The sequence below is a fragment of the Oncorhynchus gorbuscha genome, linkage group LG24, assembly GCF_021184085.1.
Source record: "Oncorhynchus gorbuscha isolate QuinsamMale2020 ecotype Even-year linkage group LG24, OgorEven_v1.0, whole genome shotgun sequence".
In the NCBI taxonomy this organism is placed as follows: domain Eukaryota; kingdom Metazoa; phylum Chordata; class Actinopteri; order Salmoniformes; family Salmonidae; genus Oncorhynchus; species Oncorhynchus gorbuscha.
The window spans coordinates 57,444,512-57,471,598 of NC_060196.1; the positions used below are offsets into that span (position 1 = coordinate 57,444,512).

The 27,087-nt window shown below is 42.1% G+C and overlaps 2 protein-coding genes across 5 annotated transcripts in view; both read right to left on the bottom strand.

Moving 5' to 3' along the window:
* Window positions 1-15,657, bottom strand: part of LOC124012714 (eyes absent homolog 3-like) — a 39,784-nt gene extending 24,127 nt beyond the window's left edge. For 2 of the 4 annotated variants that reach the window (XM_046326622.1, XM_046326619.1), the window contains exons 1-5: window positions 13,617-15,657; window positions 7,694-7,791; window positions 5,844-5,893; window positions 3,076-3,170; window positions 1,783-1,852 (exon numbers count right to left, since the gene is read on the bottom strand). In XM_046326622.1, coding sequence (XP_046182578.1) covers window positions 1,783-1,852; window positions 3,076-3,170; window positions 5,844-5,893; window positions 7,694-7,753 — 275 coding nt within the window. In that variant the 5' untranslated portion in view covers window positions 7,754-7,791; window positions 13,617-15,657. Of the gene's footprint in view, window positions 1-1,782; window positions 1,853-3,075; window positions 3,171-5,843; window positions 5,894-7,693; window positions 7,795-8,465; window positions 8,527-13,616 lie in introns of those variants that run through there. The other 2 variants (XM_046326621.1, XM_046326620.1) reach the window with 2 other exon arrangements.
* A 583-nt stretch (window positions 15,658-16,240) lies between these two features.
* LOC124012717 (serine/threonine-protein kinase Sgk1-like) lies at window positions 16,241-26,793 on the bottom strand. The gene is made up of 9 exons (XM_046326627.1): window positions 26,566-26,793; window positions 24,586-24,661; window positions 21,433-21,505; window positions 20,993-21,178; window positions 20,588-20,832; window positions 18,581-18,800; window positions 18,085-18,240; window positions 17,662-17,751; window positions 16,241-17,433 (listed from the first exon to the last, which is right to left on the bottom strand). Exons 1-9 carry the CDS (start codon window positions 26,633-26,635, stop codon window positions 17,272-17,274), a joined length of 1,278 nt encoding a protein of 425 aa, XP_046182583.1. The 5' UTR covers window positions 26,636-26,793; the 3' UTR covers window positions 16,241-17,271.
* Between the last annotated feature and the right edge of the window lie 294 nt (window positions 26,794-27,087).

Here is a 27,087-nt window from a genome sequence, read left to right on the forward strand (position 1 = left end):
GACAGGTCGCTCCTACCAGGTGGCGTGGCGAGAATCTGTCTCCTCACCACGCGCTCTCACCACTGGTGTCCCTCAGGGCTCTGTTCTAGGCCCTCTCCTATTCTCGCTATACACCAAGTCACTTGGCTCTGTCATAACCTCACATGGTCTCTTCTATCATTGCTATGCAGACGACACACAATTAATCTTCTCCTTTCCCCCTTCTGATGACCAGGTGGCGAATCGCATCTCCGCATGTCTGGCAGACATATCAGTGTGGATGACGGATCACCACCTCAAGCTGAACCTCGGCAAGACGGAGCTGCTCTTCCTCCCGGGGAAGGACTGCCCGTTCCATGATCTCGCCATCACGGTTGACAACTCCATTGTGTCCTCCTCCCAGAGCGCTAAGAACCTTGGCGTGATCCTGGACAACACCCTGTCGTTCTCAACTAACATCAAGGCGGTGGCCCGTTCCTGTAGGTTCATGCTCTACAACATCCGCAGAGTACGACCCTGCCTCACACAGGAAGCGGCGCAGGTCCTAATCCAGGCACTTGTCATCTCCCGTCTGGATTACTGCAACTCGCTGTTGGCTGGGCTCCCTGCCTGTGCCATTAAACCCCTACAACTCATCCAGAACGCCGCAGCCCGTCTGGTGTTCAACCTTCCCAAGTTCTCTCACGTCACCCCGCTCCTCCGCTCTCTCCACTGGCTTCCAGTTGAAGCTCGCATCCGCTACAAGACCATGGTGCTTGCCTACGGAGCTGTGAGGGGAACGGCACCTTAGTACCTCCAGGCTCTGATCAGGCCCTACACCCAAACAAGGGCACTGCGTTCATCCACCTCTGGCCTGCTCGCCTCCCTACCACTGAGGAAGTACAGTTCCCGCTCAGCCCAGTCAAAACTGTTCGCTGCTCTGGCCCCCCCAATGGTGGAACAAACTCCCTCACGACGCCAGGACAGCGGAGTCAATCACCACCTTCCGGAGACACCTGAAACCCCACCTCTTTAAGGAATACCTAGGATAGGATAAAGTAATCCTTCTACCCCCCCTTAAAAGATTTAGATGCACTATTGTAAAGTGGCTGTTCCACTGGATGTCATAAGGTGAATGCACCAATTTGTAAGTCGCTCTGGATAAGAGCGTCTGCTAAATGACTTAAATGTAATGTAAATGTAACTGCTAATTTGGTCAAAAATGAGTTAAGTGTCATTATTTTGCTACATTAAATACATGCTTAATCATGTGGACAAGTATCCTGCTTCTATTGTGTTCTGGAGAAAATGGGGGTCATGTTAGCAGTAACTGTATAAAGTTACTGTGAAAACCAAGGTAAATAAAAGCCCTTTTTTTCTCAGTTCCCCGCTATGAGCAGTTACTGCTTTTTAACTTGGTAGGGCAATATGGGTCCTGAACAGCTATGCTCAATAAAATGGTCTCTACAGACTTTACACAGATACAGTCCTACATTAGCATTTATACAGTAGAACTAGAATCATCATAACACCGATTACATCTGGCTGCACCATGCTTATTCCCCTGTGGGAACAATAAAGTTTTAATTGAACAGGCATGCAAGTCTAAACATACAAGGTGTTTCCCAATCCTGGTCCCGGGGACCTAAAGGGGGGCACATTTTGTTTTTTTGTCTTAGCACTATCACACTTGATTCAACAAAACAACTCATCATCACGCCTTAGATTTTCAGGCGTGTTAGTGATATTACAAACTTGTGCACCCATTTGGCTCCGCAGGACCAGGAAACACTGAATAACCAATCACAGCAGAGGGATATTCACCCGCTTCCTTGGTAGATGTGGGAGTTATATTCAGAGGCTGTTGTTGTGGTGAGCGCTCTGCTGGCCACCGCTGGGGAAAAAAAGAACAACGGTAGCTAAGCTTAATTGAATGGTTTTTTTTTTACAAAACATTCTCTCATTATGACAAATGAAAAGGGAGTGTAGACCCAAGGAGTGTGTTGCTCGTATCGATGTGTGTGTAGGGTGTGGTGTTTGAGTGGTGTGTTGCTGGTACTGGTGTTTGTAGGGTATGTTGCTTGTACCGGTGTGTGTGTAGGTTGTGTTGCTCGTACCGGTGTGTTGCTCGTACCGGTGTGTGTGTGTGTGTAGGGTGTGTTGCTCGTACCGGTGTGTGTGTGTGTAGGGTGTGTTGCTCGTACCGGTGTGTGTGTGTGTGTGTGTTGCTCGTACCGGTGTGTGTGTGTGTGTGTGTTGCTCGTACCGGTGTGTGTGTGTGTGTGTGTTGCTCGTACCGGTGTGTGTGTGTGTGTGTGTTGCTCGTACCGGTGTGTGTTGCTCGTACCGGTGTGTGTGTGTGTGTGTTGCTCGTACCGGTGTGTGTGTGTGTGTGTTGCTCGTACCGGTGTGTGTGTGTGTGTGTTGCTCGTACCGGTGTGTGTGTTGCTCGTACCGGTGTGTGTGTGTGTGTTGCTCGTACCGGTGTGTGTGTGTGTGTTGCTCGTACCGGTGTGTGTGTGTGTGTTGCTCGTACCGGTGTGTGTGTGTGTGTTGCTCGTACCGGTGTGTGTGTGTGTGTTGCTCGTACCGGTGTGTGTGTGTGTGTTGCTCGTACCGGTGTGTGTGTGTGTGTTGCTCGTACCGGTGTGTGTGTGTGTGTTGCTCGTACCGGTGTGTGTGTGTGTGTTGCTCGTACCCGTGTGTGTGTGTGTGTTGCTCGTACCCGTGTGTGTGTGTGTGTGTGTTGCTCGTACCGGTGTGTGTGTGTGTGTGTGTTGCTCGTACCGGTGTGTGTGTGTGTGTGTTGCTCGTACCGGTGTGTGTGTGTGTGTGTTGCTCGTACCGGTGTGTGTGTGTGTGTGTTGCTCGTACCGGTGTGTATGTGTGTGTTGCTCGTACCGGTGTGTGTGTGTTGCTTGTACCGGTGTGTGTGTGTGAGAGTTATGAACTCGTCACAAGCCCAAGGCCTCACTCCTCCTCTGTCTGAACCAGACTGAACCAACAGTCAACCATCTGTACCAATGAACCACCACATATGTTGTCTATTCAACAGACAGTATGATTCCATCTGATCTTCACACCCCAATAGATAGACATCTTCTCTCCTCCACTCACCTCCATCAAGCTGGGCATTAGACAACGTAGAGTATGAATTGTCCTGATCTCCTGAACCGAAGAGAGTAGGAGGGATCTGGTCATCACGTAGTCCCCTAAAAAAAACACACATCGACATCCATGTACCAAATATCACAGCCTATTTCCTACCCACAGCACAGTCAGAACCAGAATATGTGAGCGTCCTTTTCAACTGCTCCGCTAAAAAAAAAACTGCCCTGCAGTCAACAGGGAAATAAAATGCAAATAAATAAATAAAAGTGTAAGAAGCTCACCATTTTAAATAGGCTACATGTCATATTAAACAGCATATAAACACTCTAAATAGGTCAGGAGACAGACAGAGTCTAAGAAGGAACTACAATTTATTATTTAGGCTGTAATTCATGGCTGTAGCCTACAAAGTAATACATTGTGAAGCATTTGTGAGTGCAACACAATAGGCTGGTAGGGACATAAAGCACTCAGCACTTAAAACATTTCATTTGAGTCTATATAAGTTTGGACCACTACGCATTTCAGAGTTTTTCTTGATTTTTTACTTTGTTCTACATTGTAGAATAACAGTGAAGAGATCAAAACTATGAAATAACACATATGGAATCATGTAGTAACCAAAAACATGTAAAATATATTTTATATTTCAGATTCTTCAAAGTAGTCACACTTTGCCTTGATGACAGCTTTGCACACTCCTGGCATTCTCTCAACCAGCTTCAAGAGGTAGTCACCTGGAATGCATATCAATTAACAGGTGTGCCTTGTTAAAAGTTCATTTGTGGAATTTCTTTCCTTCTTAATGCATTTGAGCCAATCTTTTGTGTTGTGTAAAGTTAGGGCTGGTACAGAGAAGATAGCCCTATTTGGTAAAAGACCAAGTCCACATTTATGGCAAGAACAGCTAAAATAAGCAAAGACAAATGACAGTCCATCATTACTTTAAGACATGAAGAAAAAGTCAATGCAGAAAAATTTGGATACTTTGAAAGTTTCTTAAAGTGCAGTCGCAAAAAACCATCAAGCGCTATGATGAAACTGGCCTTCACGAGGACCGCCACAGGAAAGGAAAACCCAGAGTTACCTCTGCTGCAGAGGATAAGTTCATTAGAGTTACCAGCCTTAGAAATTGCAGCCCAAATAAAAGTAACAGACACATCTCAACATCAACTGAGACTGCATGAATCAGGTCTTCGTGGTTGAATTGCTGCAAAGAAACCAAAAAATATGTCCTTTGATTGGATGAGTCCAAATGAGAGATTTTTGGTTCCAACCGCCATGTCTTTGAGAAATGCAGAGTAGGTGAACGGATGATCGCTGCATGTGTGGTCCCCACCGTGAAGCATGGAGGAGGAGGTGTGATGGTGCTTTGCTGGTGACACCATCAGTGATTTATTTACAATTCAAAGCACACTTAACCAGCATGGCTACTACAGCATTCTGCAGTGATACGCCATCCCATCTGGTTTGGACTTAGTGGGACTATCATTTGTTTTTCAACAGGACAATGACCCAACACACCTCCAGCCTGTGTAAGGGCTATTTGACGAAGGAAAGGGATGGAGTGCTGCATTAGATAACCTGGCCTCCACAATCACCTGACCTCAACCCAACTGAGATGGTTTGGGATGAGTTGGATCACAGAGTTAAGGAAAAGTATATTTTGATTTGTTTAACACTTTTTTGGTTACTACATGATTCCATATATGTTATTTCATAGTTTTGATGTCTTCACAATGATTCTAGAATGTATAAAATAGTAAAAATAAAGAAAAACCCATGAATGAGTAGGTGTCCAAACTTTTGACTGGTACTGTAGGCTGAATTAAATACAAATTACATGGAGAAAAAAAACATCTTATTTGGCTCAGTCTACAGTGCCTTTGAATTAATTTCTAGAAGCACGAGTTTGTCCAGTCTGTGGCTTCAGGCTCATGCGATTGTGCCTGGAGTCAAGACAGCAGTGGAGAATGTCCTCCGCGCTTGCAGTCACTGGGGATGCTCAACACACTTTTGGCCTCTCTTGCCAGGCTGGGCAGAAATGCAGAGGTTTTCACGCAAAATAACCCTATTATAACAGAAAGCACTTTAAAAGTTGGAATATGCCAGGCCTATTGGGCCAAAATTAATAATGGCCTATTGTCCTATTTGTAAGTCGCTCTGGATAAGAGCGTCTGCTAAATGACTTAAATGTTAAATGTTAAATGTATATAGATAGTAAAACAAACATTCTGAGATCTGATTTTTTTTGTTTATAAATACTTTGCTACAATGACACACTTAATTATCTACAAACTTCATTCCTTTCTTTTAGCATGTGCACCATCATGTTTTGGGGATATGTCTCTTTTCAGATTCCACAACGATTCTTTAGTTGAGAACGTTACATCACCACACTCCCTCTCTTGGTCCTCATCTTTGTAAGTCACCTTGTTTTAGCACCTGTGTGTTTTATCAGTTTCTTTAGGAAAATATTTAGCGAACTGCAAGACAGAGAGTCCAATCAAAACAGACCATCAAACTATTCAACAATCCGCACTTATCGGTCTAGCCCTCAACGGGAGAATCTTTGAAAGACCACTAACAGCCACAATACGAAAGAAGAAAAAAATCCCTCAAGAATCTTCTAATGTGTGAGTGACAAAGCTGACTGACCCCTGTCAAACGTCTGCTCCTGTAGGTCACATCAGAACATGCATCTTATTCATTCTGAGTGACTTTCCATTTAAAAAAAACATTGAAGGTTAGAAAATAAACAATTCAAAACTGACCGTGGCTCTTGGTTCAGTCCAACGTCCAGCTCATGTCTGGCCTTCTTGGTCTGTAAAAGTCAAACACATAGGTTTACATCAATGACGTCAGCTCTTCTTTTCGTCTCCAAACACTTACAAGTATCATACCACCAATTAGGTGCCTTTTTGAGCAGTTAATTTAGTGAATTTTTATTTCACCTCATTTTAATATTCTGTCATAGAGCACATTCAACTTAATAAAAAATGTTTTCCCATCTCAAGAGGTTAAATACCTTTTTGTTGTTGAAATACTATAGTAACTGCCTATTAAGTGCTAAATAAACACAGAAGACCATAACAGGGTTGACGATTTCATCTTAAATCATCCATTAAGCCTCTTGTGATAGGGGGAAATAGAAGCTTGTTGTGTGCATCAGGGAGGGGCAATTGAATGCACGCTTTACAACAACAACAAAAAAGTTAATGGTAAAAACATTTCTAGCCGGTCTCTGGGTAACTGAGTTGACATGTTATGCTCGACCAGCTCAATTTTTCCTCCACAAACACCAGAAATAAAAGCGAGTAAAACCAGCTCTTTATCTGATCTTTATCTGACTATTAGTTGTATTGTGTTTCTGTTCAAAGACCATAGACGTTTCATGTTTCTTTAGAGTATTTTCAAGTGACATTTTCACCATATATATATATATATATATATATATTTTTTTTTTACGTGACAATGATTCAATCACTAACCACATTAAATAAACAATACATTTCAGAAATTACTGTCAAAGCAAAAAATTAACTAGGGTTTTACAATGATTTGTGAAAACACGGAGAAATGGTGTGTTTAGGTGGGTCAAAATCATCATAGACAAACAGAATTTTTATTTAATAACCCGTTAGTTCTAGTAGCTATGTTGACTATGACGTTAGTTGATATGGTGATAACGATGTAAGCTGTGTGTAGCGGTTAGTGGTTATGATATAAAGGTATGCCTTGGAAAGTTGTTTTTCACCTGGTCACACACAGCCAATGTGTTGTGCACTGAAGTCCACAAGCGAAGGGAAAAGGTGAGAGGAGGAGAGTGTGTAGCTGCGAGAAGGAATTACACAACGAGCAAGTTGTATCACAAGCTGTATCATAACCGGCCGTGATTGGGAGTACCCTAGGGCGGCGCACAATTGGCCCAGCGTCGTCCGGGTTTGGCAGGTGTAGGCCGTCATTGTAAATAAGAATTTGTTCTTAACTGACTTGCCAAGTTAAATAAAGGTTACATTTAAAAATGTTTAAAAAATAAAAAATTAAGTGAACTGTGATTGCGAGTGATCAGGGATTTAGTCATTCCGCCGAATCTGTTGAAAAACAATTCTTAAACTGAAGCAAGTGAAACGGGGATAAACATACCTGAATATGTCCAATAGAAACTCTCATTTTGCAACTGTTGGACTAATGACTACACCCTAGATCAGCTATATGCAGGCAAGAGTGTGCAAGGCGGTAATGAATGTGTCACCGTCTATCACCTTGATTATTGATTGATTATTGCCCCTCCCTATAATTTCTGTCAATCTGTGTGCACCTACGCTGCAAACTCTCATTCATACGCTAGGTTGTAGCATCCTCATGATGGGTATAGGGATAATTAGAGTATCATGCAGTAATCTAAACCTATCGCTGTTACATTGAACTGGGTGAATGGAATCTAAATAACAGTCATCCAATACGCTGTAATAGATAAGGTCATGCTCATCAAAAAATAAAAAAAAAAAATTGCATCCTCCCTAATATTAAAACGTCACCAACCGCCACTGGTGTAAACATTAGTGTATGTTAAGGTGTGAGTTGATAGTAAGGTAAATGTCAGGGTGACGTGTGAACTCACCGGCAAGTCAGGCAGGTCCTGCGAGTCGTCCATATGCGCTAAGCCACTTCCTCCTGACATGTCTCTACTCTCTACTTCTTGGGGAGGACGTCTGGACACTGCTTCACACAAACGTATACAGACAGACAGACAAAAACACAGTATGTACAGAGTGAGTGGACAGGACCAGTGCTTTAAGTAGCCTCCCTTTTGACCAGCCGTGATCCCTCCCCTGACACATCTCCAGTTCAACCCCCGCCCTCCTTACTATCGTAGGATTTGATCAACAGAGGCACGATATCGCCCCACCGGGGAGGGGGGAGGAGGTTGTGGGGCACAGTTTGTCTAATCACCCGCACGGGAGGGCAGGTGAGACAGGTGAGACACGTGCAGCACTGACGTTGCACCGTGACCCCCACCACTCCAATGTTTACAGTTAAGTGGATTAAGGGGAGTGTGCCTCCTTACATGTGACCTAGCCTACATTGAGGGAAATGTATTGTCTGTGGATTATATCAGAGGCATTAGGTGTTCAGGTGCAAGCTGTCGTATCAATAGGTGGTCTGCTGGATAAGATCTAACCTCATTTTCAGCCACCAACCGTATGTTTACGGTGCATTCGGGAAAGTATTCAGACACCTTGTCTTTTTCCCCCCACACGTTTTATTAAACTCCAGCCTTATTCTAATATGTATTAAATAATTGTTTTACCTCAATCTACATACAATACCCCATTATGACAAAGCGAAAACAGGTTAAAGATGTTAGCAAATGTAATAAAAATCAGAAATACCTTATTTTACATAAGTATTCAGAACCTATGAGACTCGAAATTGAGCTCAGGTGCATCCTGTTTCCATTGATCATCCTTGAGATGTTTCTACAACTTGATTGGGAGTCCACCTGTGGTAAATTCAATTGATTGGATATGATTTGGAATGGCACACACCTGTCTATATAAGGTCCCACAGTTGATAAGGCATATCAGAGCAAAAAAAAACAAGCCATGAGGTCAAAGGAATTGTCCATAGAGCTCAGAGACAGGATAGTGCCAAGGCACAGATCTGGGGAAGGGTACCAAAACATTTCCGCAGCGTTGAAGGTCCCCATCATTCTTAAATGGGAAGAGCTTGGAACCATCAAGACTCTTTAATTTACATATACATATATATACATATATATATATATATATATATATATATTTCACCTTCATTTAACCAGGTAGGCCAGTTGAGAATAAGTTCTCATTTACAACTGCGACCTGGCCAAGATAAAGCAAAGCAGTGCGACAAAAACAACAGAGTTACACATGGAATAAACAAACGTACAGTCAATAACACAATAGAAAAATCTATGTACAGTGTGTGTAAATTTAGTAAGATTAGGGAGGTAAGGAAATAAAAAGGCCATAAAGGCACAATAATTACAATTTAGCATTAACGCTGGAGTGCTAGATGTGCAGATGATGAAGTGCATCTAGTGATACTGGGGTGCAAAATAAAAAATATAATGATAATAACAATATGGGGATGAGGTAGTTGGTTGGGCTATTTACAGATGGGCTGTGTACAGGTACAGTGATCGGTAAGCTACTCTGACAGCTTATGCTTCAAGTTAGCGAGGGAGATAAAAGTCTCCAGCTTCAGTGATTTTTGCAATTCGTTCCAGTCATTGGCAGCAGGTAACTGGAAGGAAAGGCGGCAGAGGGAGGTGTTGGCTTCGGGAATGACCAGTGAGATATACCTGCTGGATGGAGCATGTGCTACGGGTGGGTGATGCTATGGTGACCAGTGAGCTGAAATAAGGTGAGGCTTAATCTAGCAAAAACATATAGATGACTTGGAGCCAGTGGGTTTGGCGACGCATATGTAGCGAGGGCCAGCCAACGAGAGCGTACAGTGGTGGGTAGAATATGGGGCTTTGGTGACAAAACGGATGGCACTGTAATAGTCTGAGGATAGTCAGTTTTACGGCGGTATGTTTGGCAGCATGAGTGAAGGAGTGTTGGAAAATAGGAAGCCGATTCTAGATTTGATTTTGGATTGGAGATGCTTTATGTGAGGTGCTCTCCCTACATCTGGCCTCACGGCCAAACTGAGCATAATAAAATATATTTTGATTTGATTTGTTTTTGGTTACTACATGATTCCATGTGTTAATTCATAGTTTTGATGTCTTCACTATTTTCTCTCTCTCTAAAGAAATGAGTAGGTGTTCTAAAACTTTTGACTGGTACTATATACAGTGGGGGGAAAAAGTATTTAGTCAGCCACCAATTGTGCAAGTTCTCCCACTTAAAAAGATGAGAGAGGCCTGTAGTTTTCATCATAGGTACACTTCAACTATGACAGACAAAATGAGGGGACAAAAATAAATCCAGAAAATCACATTGTAGGATTTTTTATGAATTTATTTGCAAATTATGGTGGAAAATAAGTATTTGGTCAATAACAAAAGTTTCTCAATAATTTGTTATATACCTTTTGTTGGCAATGACAGAGGTCAAACGTTTTCTGTAAGTCTTCACAAGGTTCACACACACTGTTGCTGGTATTTTGGCCCATTCCTCCTCTGTAAGAAGTTACAGGTCTGTGAGAGCCAGAAATCTTGCTTGTTTGTCGGTGACCAAATACTTATTTTCCACCATAATTTGCAAATAGATACAATAAAATGTATTTGGCTAAGTGACTTATATATAAGGAAACACACTATTAGATACTATGCCTTCTGTAAACGTTTTAAAAACATTCCAAATGACAATCCATAATGCCTCCTATGTCTCCAACATGCCAATATTTAGAAGCCCCCCAAAAAAAAAGGGGGTACTATATTCAGATTAAAAGACAAATTCTCTGAAAAAGGTCCATTCTCTGAGACATTCAAAGTTGTGATTTGTGCCTGCACATTCCCATCATCTGCAGTGCAGGGTAACACATATATATATATATATATATATATTCTTACATAGGAATTTAAAATAAGATGGTTTAAAAGGTTTGCAAATGGACCTGACCTGGGTATTTTCTATTGAATTTAGGACTATTGTGAATCTGGCCTCTAACCTAATACGCCGTTAAGATCTGGCTCGTGAGACTATTGTGAATCCAATACCATCTCTGTCTTGAAAACCATACATAAGCTCCACCTAATCCTGGCACCTGCTGTTATGTAGGTAACCTGGAACTTGCAGTGCTCAGTGATTCCCTGATATTACGCTATGATGTAGCCAGTTCTCAGATCCTTCACTAGAGAAATTCCTAACGTAAAAAAAAAACATAAAAATAGCCTGTGTCACTTTGTGGACAACAGGGGGAGAAGGTACTATTTCATACCATTTAATTGTTTTACTATTTTCTACATTGTAAAATAATATTGAAGACAACAAAACTATGAAATAACACATATGGAATCATGCAGTAACCAAAAAAAGTGTTAAACAAATCAAAAATATGTTTTATATATTTGAGATTCTTCAAATAGCCACCCTTTGCCTTGATGACAGCTTTGCACACTCTTGGCATTCTCTCAACCAGCTTCACCTGGAATATTTTTTCCAACAGTCTTGAAGGAGTTCCCACACATTCTGAGCACTTGTTCACTCTGCGGTCCAACTCATCCCAAACCATCTCAATTTGGTTGAAATCAGGGGATTGTGGAGACCAGGTCATCTGATGGGGCACTCCATCACTCTCCTTCTTGGTAAAATAGCCCTTACACAGGCTGGAGGTGTGTTGGGTCATTGTCCTGTTGAAAAACAAATGATAGTACCACTAAGCGCAAACCAGATGGGATGGTGTATCGCTGCAGAATGCTGTGGTAGCCATGCTGGTTAAGTGTGCCTTGAATTCTAAACAAATCACAGACAATGTCACCAGCAAAGCACCCCCACACCATAACACCTCCTCCTCCATGCTTCACGGTGGCAAATACACATACAGGGATAATCCGTTCACCCACACAGCGTCTCACAGACATGGCGGTTGGAAACAAAAATCTCCAATATGGACTCCAGACCCAAGGTCAAATTTTCTTTGCTCGTTTCTTGGCGTAAGCAAGTCACTTCATCTTATCGGTGTCCTTTAGTAGTGGTTTCTTTGCAGGAATTAGACCACGAAGGCCTGATTAAAGCAGATTAAAGCAGTCTCCTCTGAACAGATGTGTCTGTTACTTGAACTCTGAAGCATTTATTTGGGCTGCAATTTCCGAGGCTGGTAACTCCAATGAACTTATCCTCTGCAGCAGAGGTAACTCTGGTTTTTCCTTTCCTGTGGCGGTCCTCATGAGAGCCAGTTTCATCATAGTGCGTGATGGTTTTTGCAACTGTACTAGAAGAAACTTTTAACGTTCTTAATTTTCGTATTGACTGACCTTCATGTTTTATAAAAGTAATGATGGACTGTCGTTTCTCTTTGCTTATTTGAGCTGTTCTTGCCCTAATATGGACTTGGTCTTTTACCAAATAGGGCTGTGTCTGTATACCATCCCTACCTTGTCACAACACAACTGATTGGCTCAAACGCATTAATGAAAGAAAGAAATTCCACAAATGAACTTAACAAGGCACACCTGTTAATTGAAATGCATTCCAGGTGACTACCTCATGAAGCTGGTTGAGAGAATGCCAAGTGTGTGCAAAGCTGTCATCAAGGCAGAGGGTGGCTACTTTGAAGAATCTCATATAAAATATTTTTATTGAACCCTTTTGGGGTTACTACATGATTCCATATGTGTTATTTGATAGTTTTGATGTCTTCACTATTCTACAATGTAGAAAATATAAAAAATAAAGAAACCCTGGAATGAGTAAGTGTGTCCAAACTTTTGACTGGTACACACACACACACACACACACACACACACACACACACACACACACACACACACACACACACACACACACACACACACACACACACACACACACACACACACACACACACACGTATATATATATAAGGATAGGCGAATGAGTGATAATGTATGTTTCATTAAGGTTGGCTTCTTAGCATTCATAGCAATGGTTATCAACTGTACCGCAGAGATGGAACATAAGTCACATAAATAGATGTGGGGGTACGAGATTTAACTTCAGAATAGTTACAGGGTGTGTTAAGTGGTAGTGTCCCGTCCTCTCAGGTAGGGTTGCCCATTTGTGGGTACTAACCCTAAACACATTGGCCTATCCCTCAGCATCCTGTACATATTCTGCACTACTCTGACCCTGGCCACCTCAACCTGCCTCTCTCGCACCGGACACCTCCGATTCCCAACGAAATGGCAACCCTACAGTTGACTACTTTTTCCACCGTAACTACACATAGCTTTGTCCCATGTCCTCCTGCATACCTGGAATCTCTCTTCCTACACACTGCTGCGACATGCCCATAAAAGTGACACAGCAAATCCAAGTTCCATTCTATAATAATTAGCCGGGGGGCTTTGACATAGATCATTTAGCACGCATGGCCAAAACAGAAGTGTGTGTGTGTGTGTGCTAAGTTAGCCAACGTTACACACATTAGCAACAACACTGAATGTAAAATCATCCGGTTCCACATAGCTAAAAAAAGTTATTTTCATGAAATAAAAGGTGCTAGTGATGTCACGCTAGCTTCCCGAAAGTGAGGTCCAGTTAGCAAATAAGAGACAAATGACTATTTAGCTGCGTTAGGTGGCTTCTCGTTTAGCTAAATGAAAACAAAGAGGCATTGGAGATATTTAAATCTGCATTTAATTGCAATAACCCAGGTAAGTTTCCGGGGCTATAGCTAGAAGTTGGTTAGAAAGTGTTAGCTAGTTCGCGTATTGTTTTTAGCTACGTTAGCTGGCTAGCTAGCCAACTGAGTGTTGTTACTTCACTTCCAATGTTTCAAAAACAATTCACCAACATAGATGTAGACTATATAGCTAGGTATATGATTAGAGTTAGTCAAATGTACCTTACCATTGGGGTAATGTGTTTGTTGTTTGTTGTTGTTGTTGTTGAATGGCTTCGTATTGATTCCACACCGCTTTGTCTGTTGTTAGGGACCACTATTTGGCAGGAAGTGTTTACTGTTTATGGCACGCCGTTCGCACGCGTGTGGTTCACCCTGAGGATTCAATCTGGACTGGGGCCCGGCTTCACAAAATGAACTTGCCTGGCCTTATTAAGATGCTTTTGGGAGAACCGGGCTCAGAGCTATACATTTTTTGAGTTTTGTCCATTTTTATACACTTCTCTGGTCTAGACTACACTCTAAAATGTAATAGAAAGTTGGGGGTCATGTAAAGAAAAGTTTGGGAACCCCTTTGAAGTAGAGGCTCTGTTGTGATCTCTATTTGATGCAGTTGTCCTGGTTTTACCACTGAACTTGTTTCTACATTAAAACATGTTTATGAAATTATATGGAATATAATAATTGAATGTAGCCTATTTTTCCAAAAGAGCAACACCAATAATCAAAATGTACCGGAACATTAAAAAAAAAAAATGTTCCTAAGAATGGTACTTACTCAGGTCAAATGGACTACTATTTTAGCCTACTACTTACCAAGGCTCATCATTTCACACATTTTCTAAATATATATATTATTGTAACTCCTTGATTCAATATCAAACTGGCCTCCAGAAATCACTTGGTTAATACATTCCATTTGAATTGTCAATACATTTTATTTACCATTTTGAAAAGAGATTACAATTCATTATTTAATTGATAAATTCTAGTAATTTGTCCTCTGGTCTTTAAACATACGGTACACTATGTGTCATGACATATACATAGAGAAAGCCTGTGTTTTTATTACACTATTCATGGCCATCAGTAAATGAATGCCTGTAAGCACTATCTACGAAGAGTCATTTCAGTCTAAGCTCTCAACATTGCAGCAGCACAACTTTTCAGGTTGTTGTCTTGACCAGGGTTCCCCCCCCCACCCAACCAGGTTTTTGCCCTAGCACTACACAGCGGATTCTAATCATCAAAGCTTGATGAGTTGGTTATTTTAAATCAGCTGTGTAGTTCTAGAGCAAAAACCAAAACGTGCACCTGGGGTGGGGGGTGGGGGAGGCCTCAGGACTGAGTTTGGAAAACACTGATCTAGACCAGGACTTCCTATGCTAACACGACTGAGACAGACAGGCACACTTTACAAAATGACAGACATTCAACAGTTCCTTTCTATCAGTCTAGCTGGAGTTCTGTACACGATGCAAATGGTTACACATAACAATATAATGGATTCTCTAGTGTTTCGCCAGCAAAACAGCAATCACTTTCACTCACAAGAATAACAATGATTGATATGTGCTCTTTACAGCAGAAGACCTAATATTGTTTACCCCATCTTCTCTATTTATGACACAAATATATTACGTCTAAAAACAGCTTGTCAACACAGTCTTAGGAGCGTAAATGTGTAAAAGTGCAGGCATGAGACGAACAAAGGTTAGAAAAGAATACATTTTTCCCCACTTAGGGAGTACATTTCTTTTTAGATGTATAAATAAGTTTAACATATTTAGAGCTTGGTAATATATTTATATTTGCTTTCTGTTAAGGAGTCGAGTGGGGGAAAAAGTGTTTTTAAAAGACTACTTTGTGATTACTCTGAAATATAGTCGTAAGATGAACAGTACCTGGAAATGGAAAACCAATGGACTTTTTGGTCAGATACAGATAATATAACATGAAATATTATTGCAGATTTCTTGTAAAATACAATATTTTGTGTATGCTTTCTATACATTGTCATTTTTGGGCTTTCAACATTGTCTGCATGTGGAGAAAAAGTGGTGACCAGCAGAATTAAGGTCAGATGGTACAATGATACCTTATTTGATCCAAAACAAACTTATTTCACGTTGATCATTTCTGGTGTTTTCCTACTTGTTTAGCTAATATATTTTGATGGTGAAAAGATGTTACTATTGTGATTTTGAGGGTGAACAGAACAATAGTATGATTTTGAGGGTGAACAGAACAATAGTATGATTTTGATGAACAGATTTGTATGATTTTGAGGGTGAACAGATCAATAGTATGATTTTGAGGGTGAACAGATCAATAGTATGATTTTGAGGGTGAACAGATCAATAGTATGATTTTGAGGGTGAACAGGAACAGATCAATAGTATGGTTTTGAGGGTGAACAGATCAATAGTATGATTTTGAGGGTGAACAGGAACAGATCAATAGTATGATTTTGAGGGTGAACAGAACAATAGTATGATTTTGAGGGTGAACAGAACAATAGTATGATTTTGAGGGTGAACAGATCAATAGTATGATTTTGAGGGTGAACAGAACAATAGTATGGTTTTGAGGGTGAACAGATCAATAGTATGGTTTTGAGGGTGAACAGATCAATAGTATGGTTTTGAGGGTGAACAGATCAATAGTATGATTTTGAGGGTGAACAGAACAATAGTATGATTTTGAGGGTGAACAGAACAGATCAATAGTATGATTTTGAGGGTGAACAGATCAATAGTATGGTTTTTGAGTATGGGGTGAACAGATCAATAGTATGGTTTTGAGGGTGAACAGGTATGGTTTTGAGGGTGAACAGATCAATAGTATGTATGGTTTTGAGGGTGAACAGATCAATAGTATGGTTTTGAGGGTGAACAGATCAATAGTATGGTTTTGAGGGTGAACAGATCAATAGTATGGTTTTGAGGGTGAACAGATCAATAGTATGGTTTTGAGGGTGAACAGATCAATAGTATGGTTTTGAGGGTGAACAGATCAATAGTATGGTTTTGAGGGTGAACAGATCAATAGTATGGTTTTGAGGGTGAACAGATCAATAGTATGATTTTGAGGGTGAACAGATCAATAGTATGGTTTTGAGGGTGAACAGATCAATAGTATGGTTTTGAGGGTGAACAGATCAATAGTATGGTTTTGAGGGTGAACAGATCAATAGTATGGTTTTGAGGGTGAACAGATCAATAGTATGATTTTGAGGGTGAACAGATCAATAGTATGGTTTTGAGGGTGAACAGATATGCAGCTGGATATGAGACAGAGTGGATGCTTAAACAATGCAATCACCCTTAATGCCTCAAGTGCAATCCAGCATTCACACAACAAACGACAACAAATGCCTTGTGACATGTAAGTCTTCAGTATATATACAGAATGATCAGGAAGGCAGGACCCTCTCCAGTCTGTGTTTGATGCAGCCCAGCCGTGTCAGGCGCAGTACTGCTCTCGGGTTTTCGCTGCCGTGAAACTTCAGCCACTTCACTCTTCTTTCCGACAGTGGTCGTGGTCCACAGCGATTAGAGAGAAACGTCCTTTCTCCCTGTAGCACGAAACAACGTCCCACCTTGGCACACTTTGCATCAGGTAAGTAGGGTCATTGGTATTGAAGATTGGAGTCCCATGTGATGCACACCTCTCATGCAACAATCCCAGGAGATCTGGAGTTCTAAACCCCCCCCCCCCTTCCCCCCTTTTCCTCTCAGGCATGTTCAGGAGTCTTGTTAACAGACCATGAACACCTCCCACACCACTCATACAGTACATGGTGCCTGTCTCTGCCTGTGTCTCTATTTGTTCCCATCCCCCTCTCATCATCAACAGAGGTGATGAAGATGGAGGAGTCCCTCACATGAATCTGTCAGCGGGTCCATAGGAGAAGCCTGGGAAGGCTCCAGCTGCCTCCTTGATGCTGCTGGTCACCAGCAGGCCGTCCGTGTTGCACAGCGACGAGGTCACAGGGAGGTGGGTGAACTCTGGGTCAAAGTGCCTGAGGTCCGTGGGCCCGCTCTGCGAAAGCCAACCGACCAGAGGAGTGTATTAGAGATGGGCTCCGAGAACACAAATCATCAAATTCATATTTCACACATTATAAAGGTGAGTGTCGATGTCTCCTTTCTCCTGAAGTGTGCACTTGTTCACTACTTCCCACAAACTAAAAGCATTGGATTGGTGGAGGCGTGGACTAAAAGGAGTTTCCCCATCTACAGTATACAGTCTTCTGATAAATGTACGTACCACAGAGGGAATGTAGGGTGGTGTGATCTTCCTGGCCATCAGGTCATCCCAGTTGATGGGTGAGAAGAAGGTGTGGCACTTCAGCTCCATCTACAGGTGAATAGGAACACTACATCAACCCACTGGTACAGTACAGTAGCACTAGTACAGAACAACCTTACTGACACCTTGTTAGTGTTGTTTTATGTCTTGTATAGTACATTGATTCTATATTAGGCTGCTGAGGGGAAGCAGGCTCCTAATAATGTCTGGAACGGAGCAGATGGAATGTCATCAAACACATGGAAACCATGGAAACCATGTGTTTGATGTATTTGATACCATTCCACCTATTTCGCTCCAGCCATTTCAGCCATTACCACGAGCCGGTCCTCCCCAATTAAGATGGCACCAACCTCCTGTGAGATATATATATATACTTACAAAATCATCTTTCACTCCCAGCCTCTTGGTGCGGTCCTTTTGCAGGAGCCCCTCCAACAGTTCCCTGCCTGAGTTGGACACGTTGGGCTTCAGTATCAGAGGCTTGTTCAGGATATTGTTGTACATCTCAGCTGTGTTACGACTGTAGAAGGGTGGCTATGGAGGGAGACCAAGAGCAAACATGTGTACATGCTAACTTAGTCAAACTCCTAACACACCAGGCACCATGATTGTCAGTGTACTTGTGATTTATAAATTACATTCTCTATATTGAACTGACATAGTGAAAAGGGATGTATCCCAAATGGCACCCTATTCCCTTTATAGTGCCCTACTTTTGACCAGGGTCCATATGGCTCTAGTCAAAAGAAGTGCACTACATAGGGAATAGGGTGCCATTTGGGATGTATCCATATTGAATAACACATTTAGAGGCATTGTGAAAACTGAAAGATGATGAAAAAAATATGTAAAAAAAAGCATATGGATGACTCACCAGTCCGTAGAGCATCTCGTAGAGCACCGATCCCAGGCACCACCAGTCCACTGTGCGGTCGTACGCCTGCTTCTGCAGCACCTCGGGGGCCAGGTACTCTGGCGTTCCACAGAAGGTTGTGGTGGTTCCAGTGGGTGCCAGGCCCTCTTTACAGAGGCCAAAGTCTGTCAGGACGATGTGTCCCGTTGAGGCGAGCAGGATATTCTCGGGCTTCAGATCTCTGTGAGGGGGAAGAGAAGGGGGTTATGAAACAGGCACCAATATAAATACAATATTTACATTTTTCTTGTCACATTCATTTTCTAGTATCCCTTAGCATTCGGTCGTTTTATCACTAGCTATGTTTACATCCAATTGTATGGACAGATTTTCATGTGAATATTCTAAAATCTGCATAAAGACAACATGGGCATTCTCCCACCAGCGGTGTTCCCACCAAACAGACTTGATGCAGATAAAAATCAGTGCGTGATGACGTAGCGCACACATCCTGTACTTTTTTAATTACGTTTTCATGTACGGAATAGACATCTAAAGTTCAATGTATCGTTAAATAGCAAATGTGTCTACTGTTGGCACGTATGCTCTAGCCAACAGCTGGCAGAAATACAGTTCGGGTAGACGAGTCTACATGATTATTATGGATAAGAGCATTGCTTCATTTTAGCCAGATCCTACCGGAACAGAATCCGGCACCTCTCCGTTTTGGACTGTTTCGTTCCAGAACCTATTTGACCAGATGCGTTTTTTTGCCATGTAAAAGTTATAATAAACACTATCAATGTTCATTTGAGTTCTTCGTTAATTGTCCACACGCTTCATAATGTATTTTCTTATATAGCCGCGCAAGGTTCTGGACGAGCTACAACACACCTGATAAATTGAAATAATAATAATAATATAATAATAATATATGCCATTTAGCAGACGCTTTTATCCAAAGCGACTTACAGTCATGTGTGCATACATTCTACGTATGGGTGGTCCCGGGGATTGAACCCACTTCCCTGGCGTTACAAGCGCCATGCTCTACCAACTGAGCTACAGGACCAAAATTACTGCCTTCTGTTCAGAAAGAAATGAAATAATTCAGAATATCATACAACACCGCAAGAAAGCCAAACACGTTACCACAGAGGACAAATAGCTTGTTTTAAAAAAATAGCCTAGATGTGGAGTGTAGTGGAATAACAAGGCATATCCTACAGTCGGGAAACGCGGCAGATCTGTCAGCTGTAGGATACCAAAATACTTCATCAACAACCAAATATTGTGTTACAAATTAAAAAGAGAGAGGCTTTGGCACGAGCGCATAACGCCATCACCAGCGAGCTGCATGCTCATCATTGGGTGTGTCAGTAAAACTGGAAAGCATTTTTAGGACTATAATTTCCTCATACTGTAGCATAAAATAAGTCTGCACACTCCTAGGCTATTGATGGATTCAATACAAGGTAGTTTTTGTTGATCTAGGTGTGTCAGTGTCAAAGTATCCACTCAATTCGACCAAGTGTGTTGTATTATGGGGCTTTCAAGACGACAGGGAACTCGAAAAAAATACTGTGTTGAATCATGATGTCAGTGATCTTCAGGTCGGAGCTCTAGAAAGAGGCCAGCTCCCCACTAGGAATTCAGAGTTGGATGACAGTTCAAAACCAATTTCCCAAGTCAGAGCATTTTTTCCCCCTTCAGATTACTCAGTTGTCTGGAACGCTCTGAAGTAGGCTATTTCCCAGCTCCGAGTTCCCAGTTTTAAAAAAGATCACTCCTAAATCTCCAGTCATATAAAATGACGTAGAATTTCATTTAAATTAGTTTATAAAAAGACCAAAATGTCCCATGTGTGCAACTTTTGTTAAGTGCCACTACGCAAATGTGATGATATGAATTAAATGCCTTATTTTAAAAGTGATTTGACTACACGCTATGAGTGGTATTTTTCCGGGCATGTGCTATTACATATGGCCACCACCAGGGGGTGGTGTAGGATAGCATCTTAGTTCGTACCTGTAAACAATATGCAGGGAGTGGAGGTATCCCAGAGCACTGGCGATCTCTGCAGCGTAGAACCTGGCTCTGGGTTCTAGGAACACCCTCTCTCTCTGTAGATGGTAGAACAACTCTCCTCCATTCACGTAGTCGAGGACAAAGTAGAGTTTGTCAGTAGTCTGGAAGGAAAAGTGCAGCCCCACCAGGAAAGGATGTTTGATATTCTTCATCAGGACACTTCGCTCCGCCATGATATGCTTTTGCTGAATGAGGGAGGAAGAGGAAGAGAGCACACCCTTCACGATAACAGTAGTCCAAAAAAAACCTCAGGGCAGCTGAGTGGTTGTATGTATTTGTGGCTATTTGCAGTTTGCTCGGAGTATTGATTGTGTGTTTTAATAGCAAAGACCAGTAAAGACTCACCTCTTTCTTCTTCAAGATGATTTTCTTCTGTAGAACCTTGACGGCGTAATACTCGTTGCTGTCCCGGTGACGAGCCAGCAGCACCTTCCCAAAGCTCCCTTTGCCAATGATTTTCAGGTAGTCAAAATCACTTGGTTTGATCGCCAACTCCTCCGCTAGAGAGCTCCTGGGGAATGCCAGGCACATCTGGAAAAAAAGGAGCGGAGAGGAGAAAGGTAAGAACAACCATCTTGGCTCTGGATTAAATGATCTATTCACACCCATGTGAATCTTACAGTATGTGTCCTAAATGGCACCCTATTCCCTATATAGTGCACTACTTTTGGCCTGAACCCTATGAGCTGTGGTCAAAAAGCAGTGCACTATGGGGGGCATATGGTGTCATTTGGGTTGACCTCTTTCTGTCTGCCCCAAGGGGCCAAGCCAAGTGTTGTGCTCACCGGATTCAGAAGTTCATCATCGTCCAGCTCTTCATTCTGGTTCTCATCGATCTTGAGGAAGTCAACTTCAGAGCTGAGGAAGGAACAGAGAGAATGTTCACTTTAAGACGTTAAAATGGAATCATCCGCCGTCCTCTGACGTCATTTTGACTGATACATTAATTTGCCACTTTGTGATTTTAGGGATGACATGGTATTTTCTAGAGTGTATAAATTATAATATTAATACTTGGTTTGGCATTGAAAGACAGTATTGCAATTACTATGATTGGTACCCACTTTGGAAGTTGGGACATTGCGATGCCTGTGACTGTTGGTATTTCAGGTGAACAAGGCTGAGTTTTACAGTGATTACATTTAGCAAATAGATGGAGAAGGTTCCATCTGTCATTTAAGTTAATCTGACCAATGAGGACAAGCAGGCTAAGCCTTTCAATAATGGTCTCTACTAACTACTCATAGACAATAAGGGTCTCTTCTAACTCCTCATAGACAATAAGGGTCTCTACTAACTCCTGATAGACAATAAGGGTTTCTACTAACTCCTGATAGACAATAAGGGTCTCTATTAACTACTCATAGACAATAAGGGTCTCTACTAACTCCTGATAGACAATAAGGGTCTCTACTAACTCCTGATAGACAATAAGGGTATCTTCTAACTACTCATAGACAATACGGGTCTCTACTAACTACTCATAGACAATAAGGGTCTCTACTAACTCCTGATAGACAATAAGGGTCTCTACTAACTCCTGATAGACAATAAGGGTCTCTACTAACTCCTGGTAGACAATAAGGGTCTCTACTAACTCCTGATAGACAATAAGGGTCTCTACTAACTCCTGATAGACAATAAGGGTCTCTACTAACTCCTGATAGACAATAAGGGTCTCTACTAACTCCTGATAGACAATAAGGGTCTCTTCTAACTACTCGTAGACAATAGGGGTCTCTACTAACTCCGGATAGACAATAAGGGTCTCTACTAACTCCTGATAGACAATAAGGGTCTCTTCTTACTCCTGATAGACAATAAGGGTCTCTACTAACTCCTGATAGACAATAAGGGTCTCTTATAACTACTCATATACAATAAGGGTCTCTTCTTACTCCTGATAGACAATAAGGGTCTCTACTAACTCCCGATAGACAATAAGGGTCTCTACTAACTACTCATAGACAATAAGGGTCTCTACTAACTCCTGATAGACAATAAGGGTCTCTTCTAACTCCTCATAGACAATAAGGGTCTCTACTAACTCCTGATAGACAATAAGGGTCTCTACTAACTACTCATAGACAATAAGGGTCTCTTCTTACTCCTGATAGACAAGGGTCTCTACTAACTCCTGATAGACAATAAGGGTCTCTACTAACTCCTGATAGACAATAAGGGTCTCTACTAACTCCTGATAGACAATAAGGGTCTCTTATAACTACTCATATACAATAGGCGTATCTTTTCTGAGAGATAAGGAAGTTGTTGTTGACTCACTAAATACAGCAAGCCAATTTGAGTAATTTAGCATATGCTCTTATCCAGAGCGATTACAGAAGCAATTAGGGTTAAGTGCCTTGCTCAAAGGTACATCAGCAGATTGTTTACCAAGTCGGCTCTGGGATTCGAACCAGTGACCGTTCGGTTACTGGCCCAATGCTCTTTACAGCTAGGCTACCTGCAGCACCATCTGAATAGTCGTTTTAAGCAGGCCTATCAACTTCCATTGCAACATGACAATAATATGACCAAACAACATCAGTGAAAGTATAAATATCTATCAAATAGTCCTGGATATCTTATTGACAAGTTTGCAAACATTAAGCCTCTCTGTGTGTCAGTTCATCTGCTTCCCATGTATCAGACTTGTCTATAGCATGAACAGCCCCGATTCAGACTGCTGTAAGCATGTACATCTGGCCAAGGTAACCCATTCAAATAGATGGTAACAGACTTCATGTTATATTATCTATTCACACAGCTGTCTGCTACCTGAGGGGATTTCACAGACACTGTGACACAGTCCTAATGCTTTGTCTAAATGCAAATATGTCACGCACGCCAATGTAACTTTCATATAGGCCAGAACACATTTTGCTAATACAAAAAATATAGACTTACTGCACGCAGTTTAAGGAAAATTGCACCCGGCTGTATTTTGAGCAACACATGAAATGTGGACTAGAATGGTCCAATGGAATTCCGAGCACAAGGTGAGAGAATGTGTTGTAGCCGAGGAAACGGGTGTAAACAGCCGGGTGCCACTTTGCTGAACTGCACACAGTAAGTGTACCTTTTCTATTTGAAAGATTATTTTTTGCTTTATATAAAAGTTCATTTATAAATGTTTCCAAAACCGTATCGCAATTGAGGCTTATTTGTGTTTCCACAGAGCGACAGGATTAAACAGAACACGGGGATTGTAGTTCATGAGGGAGCCAGCTGTTATCAGTACCATCGGCTGAGAATCCTAGGAGGGGTCGGCTGTAAAGCTGGGTATATCCCACTTGGGTTCTTGAGAGCTACTGAAGAGGGTAGACAAGGTGCTTGGGAATTTTCCACTGAGCCAGACCCCCACCTGGCCGCTTGCCAGGCTGTTGAGAACAACCCATATTATGTGGTGAGTGCTTAATTGTATTAGCCAGCATCCCCGTCTAGGGGACACTGGGGATTTGCAGAAAAGGTGCTTAGGCAGCGGAGAGGCCATTGCAGGAACACACTTGACATGAAATAACTATTCTTACACTGGCTTTGCTTGCTTGTCCCCAGATTACTGCTTTGATTTAGAATGCACGGACAGAACTCTCAATGATAGTTATGTCACGTCAGGCTTATTGGATTGGAAATGGACAGTACAATGACTAGCCTGTGGGTAAACCTATACAATTATAAATAAACACATTGGCCTAATGTAATGGTGTGTGAAGTGGATGTACTGATGCACACATTGGCCTAATGTAATGGTGTGTGAAGTGGATGAACTGACGCACACAGAGGCCTGTAATGTAATGCAGATATTGACTATTTGATAAATATTTCTACTTTCCCAAAAAGTGATTAGTTGTATTATTGTCATGTTGCGATGGAAGTTGGCCTATATAATATCCAAACATCGCCTTTTTGGACACACAAGTGTTTCACATAATACTTACTGATGACAGATATGTGGGGTTGACACCAGCTTTGAGATTAAGTCATTCAGACCCATTTTCCTCTCCTTGATAAAAGCTGCAATACAAACAGAGGCATTTACGTCAGCTGGGTGCCTGGAGAATACATCGTCACTGATCAGACTGAACATTGCATTTCAATATACACTACATGACCAAAGGAATGTGGACACCTGCTTGTCGAACATCTCATACCGAAATCATGAGCATTAATATGGAGTTGGTCCCTCCTTTGCTGCTATAACAGCCTCCACTCTTCTGAGAAGGCTTTCTACTAGATGTTGGAACATTGCTGCGGGGACTTGCTTCCATTCAGCCATGAGCATTAGTGAGGTCGGGCACTGATGTTGGGCGATTATGCATGGCTCGCAGTCAGTGTTCCAATTCATCTCAAAGGTGAGGTTGAGGTCAGGGCTTTTTGCAGGCCAGTCAAGTTCCTCCACACCAATTTCAACAAACCAGTACTCTATGGACCTCGCTTTGTACACTAGGGCATTGTCATGCTGAAACAGGAAAGGTCCTTCCCCAAACTGTTGCCACAAAGTTGGAAGTACAGAATCGTCTAGAATGTCATTACATGATGTAGCGTTAAGATTTCCCTTCACTGGAACTAAGGGGCCTGAACCATGAAAAACAGCCCCAGACCATTATCCTCCTCCACCTAACTTTACAGTTGGCACTTTGCATCGGGGCAGGTAGCGTTCTCCTGGTATCCGCCAAACCCAGATTCATCTGTCGAATGCATTTCCACTGCTCCAGAGTCCAATGTCGGCAAGCTTTACACCATTCCAGCTGACGCTTGGCATTGCACATGGTGATCTTAGGCATGTGTGTGGCTGCTCGACCAAGGAAACCCATTTCATTAAGCTCCCAACAAACAGTTATTGTGCTGATGTTGCTTCCAGAGGCAGTTTGGAACTCGGTAGTGAGTGTCGCAAACTGAGGACAGACAGTTTTTACACGCTACGCGCTTCAGCAATCTGCGGTACCGTTCTGTGAGCTTGTTTGGCCTACCACTTCGCGGCTGAGCCGTTGTTGCTCCCAATTTGTAAGTAGCTCTGGATAAGAGCGTCTGCTAAATGACTTAAATGTAAATGTAAATGTAAATGTTTCCACTTCACAATAACAGCACTTACAGTTGACCGGGCAGCTTTAGCAATGCAGAAATTTGATGAACTGACTTGTTGGAATGGTGGCATCCTATGACAGTGCCACGTTGAAAGTCACTAAGTCTACTGACAATGTTTGTCTATGGAGATTGCATGGCTGCGTGCTCGATTTTCTACACCTGTTAACAAAGGTGAAATAGCCAAATCCACTTATTTGAAAAGGTGTCCACATACTTTTGTATATCTAGTGTACCTATAGGCTATACCTGTTGCAAAACTGGGACAATGATACCTGGGAAACCATAGCCTACATTTCGTCACACAGGTCAACATAAATATCTAGCCATGCTAAAACTGTGCAAAATTATCATGTATTTTTTTCGGAGCTGCAAAATGATGCTGGAAAAGATTCCGTTATAACGCATCAGCTGCATAATCTTATCGTTACGCAACACAATGTCACTGTGTATAGCCTTACCCCTTTAGGCGACCCTACGCGTCGCATAGTGAAATATATCGCTCAAATCCTATATCACATAGGCCTAAATAGTGCGACAAGTGAACCATATATAAGGGCAGCTCATTATCCATTGAGATATGTGCGCAATCCCATGTTTAATTTAGTGCATGCACTCCCATTCCCAGTTTAGCAAGTTTTAGATCGAAGGCATTGTCTCGTGTATGCGGTAGACTACAATAACAACCCACGAAAGAATATACACCAATAGACTATTCATCAAAAACTCACGATCCAAAGCATACCGATGCATAATTCCATTCAACAGCACAATGCAAGCCCATAACCTAAATCAAAACATTGAACTCAATAACAGTAACAAAACAAAATGCCTACCAGTGAGAACTGACACGATTCCCCTCATCTTGCAATAAGACAAGTCGCATGGAGCCTCGGTAACAGCCATAGTGAACAAGAAGATAAATCCACTTGGGAAAAGCAGCTGAGATAGAGACCTCCGTTATGGAGAAGACACGCTGGTTGCCCTAGAACCAATTGCTCCACTTCATGCGTCCAGAGAGAGTCGTGCCCGCGGAAACGATCCGTCTTAAACACCCACCCAGTGCGCTGAGCAGCCAGTTATTATGTACGGAACACGTGGTTTGAGGAGGAGAGGCACACTGACATCACTTGGTTACCAGGCAACTGTCAGCTTCAGTGATGTAACTGGATCCCGCAGCTCCATATCGTGCCTGCAGGAGGCGAGGGATGACGAGAGGTGTGTTGCGCTCCATGGGTGGTGAGCAATGACTGTACCGTGGAGCGCCAGATTGAACACCCCACTTCTAAACCCAATCTTTTATTTAATCAATGGAAAAATACTGCTGGCCATAATCTCCCCAGAACCTATAGGATTAC